The sequence below is a fragment of the Lynx rufus genome, unplaced genomic scaffold (assembly GCF_022079265.1).
Source record: "Lynx rufus isolate CCGP_SWC_20201006 ecotype Redwood Valley unplaced genomic scaffold, mLynRuf1.p SCAF_2, whole genome shotgun sequence".
Lineage (NCBI taxonomy): Eukaryota > Metazoa > Chordata > Mammalia > Carnivora > Felidae > Lynx > Lynx rufus.
The window spans coordinates 74,832,754-74,838,209 of NW_025814834.1; the positions used below are offsets into that span (position 1 = coordinate 74,832,754).

At 39.0% G+C, this 5,456-nt stretch overlaps 1 protein-coding gene across 2 annotated transcripts; it reads left to right on the forward strand.

The window, feature by feature from the left end:
• The first annotated feature begins 449 nt into the window (after positions 1–449).
• Positions 450–5,014, forward strand: ERMN (ermin). 2 transcript variants are annotated; one of them, XM_047082596.1, is made up of 3 exons: positions 450–717; positions 1,393–1,485; positions 4,497–5,014. In XM_047082596.1, the coding sequence occupies exons 1-3, from the start codon at positions 477–479 to the stop codon at positions 5,012–5,014; spliced, it is 852 nt and encodes a 283-aa protein (XP_046938552.1). In that variant the 5' UTR covers positions 450–476. The 2 variants fall into 2 exon arrangements, with proteins under 2 accessions (XP_046938552.1, XP_046938551.1); XM_047082595.1 differs by having other exon boundaries at positions 477–717; positions 1,438–1,485.
• The last annotated feature ends 442 nt before the right edge of the window (positions 5,015–5,456 follow it).

Sequence of the window (5,456 nt, forward strand, 5' to 3'; positions counted from 1 at the left end):
ACTAATATGCCTCAAGGTGGTCATTCTCTCTGGATTAAAGCTGTGGAACAATTGTGGCTCCTGTTACAAGGAAAATGACAAAGGGCCATTATGAAAAGGGACAAAAATCTCTGTTCCCAGAGGGGGGACTGACAAGCTGAAAGTCCCCATCTACATGCCAACACAAAAGCCTGATTGCCTCAGATTGTTTGTTTATGTAAATCAAAAGGCTGCCATTAATTCAGCAAGTGGGGCTGCTCAGTGACAAAGAAGGTGGTGATTGGCCGGATGCTTGCTCGTGGGCTGGTGGCAAATCTAACAAATCCTATTGCTTTGGTTCTAAGCTCTATCTGGATACCTTTAAGAAAAGCAGCATTTATTATGTACTAAAGTAAATACTCTGTATTCTTAGAGTAGGGGTTGGAACGCTTCTATCAAGGACCTGTTCACTCAGTTCCCCAAAGCTGTCTCCACATCGTCTAGCGCAACTGCACATCATGACAGACGTTCCCGGGACATTCGGTCAGGCTGAGTGCAACGGGGATACACCACCTGAAAATGGTCAACAACCAATCCCTAAAACAAATGAGGGAGCCAGTGATGTGGATGGCACCCCACCATACTACCGGGTCGAACACCGTCTTGAAGACTTACCCACAGAAGGAAATCAGGAGAAAAATGAAAAACTACAAGGGAATAGGCTTGTCAGCTGGTCCACCGATGGGGAGCTTCTCAAAGGTAAAGCATTTTCCTTGTCTTCGATTTGCTTGATTTGGCTTATAAACTCACTCAGGATTCTCTTTTGATAAACCATTATGACAGGAATGTGCTGTCCTTCCTCCCACCCGTGTCCCAGACCTGAGCAATTGTTCTACTGGAGCTGGATAGCAGAAGGACAAAACTTCTGCCTCAGGTCGAATTCAGGCTTCTTTCTTTGATAGCTCTGGGACCCTAGACAACTCCCCTAGCCTCCTGAAGCCTTAGCTTTCTCTGTTAGCAGAAGGCAGAAATGACAGTACTGACATTTGTACGGTTGTTGCAAGGATTACTCAGTGTTGCTTAAACGTTTGCTGCCGTTATTTATTATTATTGTCTACAGCCCACATATTACTTAAGCAAAGAAAATTCAGTATTTCAAGTTTTTCTTCTGAAATATACCTGAACGTATCCCAATTCATGGTTCTATACCTTTATATAGATGTAAAGTGAGAGGTTATCCTTATGTTTATAAGTAGGAACCAATGAAGAAATGAATTGGAAGAAGTGAAATGGTTACTTTTAGGGATCACAATTGCAAATCAAATAGGTCTACCTAGCTAGAGTCTAAATTGATAATTTATTTAATCCTGAATGGCTTTAAGTATTATGGGATTAATCTTGTGTGTGTCTGTTGTTTTTTGTTTTTCCCCTCAGAAAAACCAGAAGAGAATCTTTTTATTGTTCATAAGGCTGTGGCAGATCTTTCTCTCCAGGAAACGAGTAGTGATGAAATGACATTCAGAGGAGGTAAGATGAACTTCCATTTTGTACACCGAAATTGTTTGACTGAATATGGATGGCAGGTTTTGCATGGGATATTGAGTGAGTGTGGTGTTGAAAAAGCAATCCAGGCAATGCCTTCAAAAACTCAGAGCTGCTAGAGACAGATAAGGGAGTAGTCCTGATTATCTGTGGGTTTCACCTTAAGGAGTATTCTAGGAAGATCAAGACTAATACTGACTGGATTGGCATAACTGATTGACATGCCTTGACCTAACCATATGATATCAGTTTCTCAGTAAGTTAGTCCACTAAATCGATCCTTTAACAAAACAACAACGACAACAACAACATCAACAACAACAGGTTTATTTAGTGTCTCCAAATCTGTGTCAGGTACCTTGCAAAATATGAATGTTTCATAAAGGGGTTTGTCCTAAAGTTTTACCTAAAATAACACTATAAATTTATTTGATCTGTAGAAAAATTCCAGGCCTCTGATGCAAGCAGAAGATGGTTATCTAATTCTTGTTAATGAAATCTCCCAGGTGATGAAGTTAATTTTAATTGTGTTCTTTCACAAAATGAGAGAATATTGATTTTTAAATTTTTTTAACGTTTATTTATTTTTGAGACAGAGAGAGACAGAGCATGAACGGGGGAGGGTCAGAGAGAGAGGGAGACACAGAATCTGAAACAGGCTCCAGGCTCTGAGCAGTCAGCACAGAGCCCAACGCAGGGCTTGAACTCACGGACCGCGAGATCATGACCTGAGCCAAAGTCGGACGCTTAACTGACTGAGCCACTCAGGCGCCCCAAGAGAATATTGATTTCTAAGAGACTTATATTTCAAATAAACTCAAGAGACTAAGAGACACAAAATCTTTCAGACTTTACTTCTGAGAAGATATCTATGTTGAAGCAATTTCCAAATCAAGTACAAGATAAACACCTATTAATAAAGCACTCATTTCCTCTTTTGCCACCATAAACATCTTGTCTCAAAATTGAAGTCAGTTCATTAGACCTGAGCGATTTAGCTTAGTTAAGACCTTAACAGGAAACAATGTGGAAGAGATACATTAAAAAAAAAAAAATTAGAACATCGCATAAAATAATAGATACTAAAAAAGACAGGGATGTGACTGGCAGTTTCTTGGGTTTGTCCACTTTTTCTGAATGCCTCTCAGACTATCTGCTGTCCATATGTAGTGGTGGAACCTCCATTATTGTAGTAATGTAGTAAGGAACAACCATTTTTAAGCTTTTACATTATCACACGTCATTTATAAAACTTATGCCCTGTGAAGTGAATTAAATAACTTCTTTGCCCTAATCTTTCTGTTCCCAATGTAGCAAGTTCTCAGAGGCAGGGATGTCAAGGTCCATCAGGAGACCCTTTCAAATTTCTGATCAGGAAGTCTGCTGGAGACAACAGTTTGCTGGAATCTTTCATTTTTATCAAACAGAGAATGAATGCAATCTGGATTTTCAAGTAGATGGTCTCAGGGTGAATTTTTCCCAGAATAAATCCTTTTGTGTTTGGTGGAACATATGTTTTTCCTGTAAGACACATGTTGGTGTCTCCTGTTTTCACAATGACAAACAGCTATAAAGTCTCCAAAGAGAATACTCCTGGGTTGAAAATAGCAAGATGCTAAAAAAACTGAGGAAAAACTGTAATTTAAATTCAAGAAGTAATTTCATGCGTGACAACTCCAGGTCTGAGTCATGATATGAGCAAAAAGATCAGCTTTTTCTTCTTCTTCTTCTTCTTCTTCTTCTTCTTCTTCTTCTTCTTCTTTTTAAAGATCAGCTTCTTTGTTTCTGTGGGGGAAAAAAAGTGAATAAAAGAAAGCTTAATATTATAGCAAACATTCTAACATATATTTATTTATAATGTAAAGAACATTGACTAGGCACCAACATGCTGATAGGAACCGTGTATAACTAGTTAGGAATGATAATCCATCTTTACTTCTGTCTCTTTTTACGAGTTTACAATCTGGTTCCTGTAGTTGGGAAAACAAAACAATGAAGAAAAGAATGAAAATTCTTAACTGGGCATGGATTTGTGAACATCTTTCAGTAAAAGTAGAAAATCGTGGAGGGGAAAGGCAAAGAGGAACATTGTCTCTCATTTTATTTTAAAGACTCTTATGGTGTTGAAAGGGAATAGTGAACCAAGGTCCAACAAGGGACACAATCCAGACAATATCTTGGAGTCATGCATACGATAGACTGAAACTTCCCACAGAAGTTCCTTTAGAGGGGCACCTGGGTGGCTCAGTGGGTTAAGCATCTGACTTTGACCATGATCTCATGGTTCCTGAGTTCGAGCCTTCTATCGGGCTCTGGGCTGACAGCTCAGAGCCTGGAGTCTGCTTCAGATTCTGTCTCCCTCTCTCTCTGCTCCTCCCCCACTCACGCTCTGTCTCTCTGTCGACGATAAATAAACATTAAGAAAAAATTTAGAAAATATATATATAAAAGAAGTTCCTTTAGTGGTGAAAGCCTAGAGAACAACTTCCACTCTCCATTCTCTTATAATTAGTTCTCTTTAGCATGTAAAATAAATATTGTGCTGATATGCTGTAGTAATTGTGCAGATATGCTGATGTGATCTGCTTGAAAAGTGAAATTTGTGATGAATTAAGCCATGTAAAAGTCACTCCATGATACCAAACCACTTGATTCAGTTGTCTTTAGGGACATGTCTAAAATGATAGGTCAATCTAGCTATATAGAGATGATCTCAGCATGATTTTTAAATCTAGTCTCTCCAGAAATCAGAGGCAGATCTTAGACTACATTGTGTGTGCTTTGGGGGACTTGGTGTTATAGTTAGCCTAGCATTTGACTCCTGACCACCCATGGCCCAAACTAATTAGATGGTGCAACCCATTTTATTGTGTAAAACATACCCATAGCCCACAGAATAATATCCTATAAAGAATATTGTGGGGAAATGATTGTCCAGAAAGGTAATTTAAAGAATAACAGCTGGGTATTTCAATTACGAATTGATTTTGCTACAGGGTATCAATGGAAGAAGATTCCTCTGAGCGTCAATAACCAGGAAATAAGTAGACAGGAAAGGATTGCTGAACAATCTCTAGAAGAGAAAGGAGAGGAGGACGGGAAGAACAAAGCTCATCAAGCAACTGAAATTGAATGGTTGGGATATCGGAAACCTAGCCAAGTCGATGTGTTGCATTCTAAACATGAGGAGGAGCAAGAGGTTTGGGATGAAGAAATTAATAACGATGATGATGATGGTTGCAATGATGACGAAGATGAAGTTCGAGTGATAGAATTTCAGAAAAAAAATGTTGAAGATTCCCAATTAAAAGAGGAAGGAAATGCAAATGAGGACTCCGCACTGAGCAGCCCTAGTTCCCAACCTGTGACACCTGATGAGCAGCCACCCTTTGGGAAGAAGAGTGATATCTCCAGAAATGCTTATTCAAGATACAATACAATATCCTATCGGAAAATCAGGAAGGGGAACACCAAACAAAGAATTGATGAATTCGAGTCAATGATGCATTTATAAACCAAATGGAACTGAGAAGTTCTTGTGCCCACTAAAGCAAAAGCTAATTCTATTTTCCTGAGATGCGTCTTTGCCTGCCTTATTTGAGTCACCCCCTTTAAAGATGTGAGAGGTTAACCCCTGCTTCACTGTAGAATAATATGGAAATAACCCTAGACAAAATTCAGTCTGGTAACCTCAATCAAAACGCTTTAGATTCATTCTTGGGCATTTGCTTTTTAAAACTTTACTAATATAGCCTCGTGTGGTAAGCACTAGATAGCAAATAGCAAGCACTCTTGGAGACTGTGGCATGATTTGGCTTTAAAAGTAGCAACACTGGAAAACACAGTCTTCAAATGAAAGAGGACTCTTAGAAATGACCTGTATTTCTTTTGGTATCTTTCTTCCTGTACATTGAGGGTGCTGGAAAGACTGGTTCAGTTCTCTTTCTTTTAAATAT

Bases quoted from the DNA above. Each gene is read 5' to 3' on its own strand.
- ERMN (XM_047082596.1), top strand. From the start codon at position 477: ATGACAGACGTTCCCGGGACATTCGGTCAGGCTGAGTGCAACGGGGAT. The intron at 718-1,392 runs GTAAAGCATTTT...TTTTCCCCTCAG, and splicing joins CGATGGGGAGCTTCTCAAAG to AAAAACCAGAAGAGAATCTT. The intron at 1,486-4,496 runs GTAAGATGAACT...ATTTTGCTACAG, and splicing joins TGAAATGACATTCAGAGGAG to GGTATCAATGGAAGAAGATT.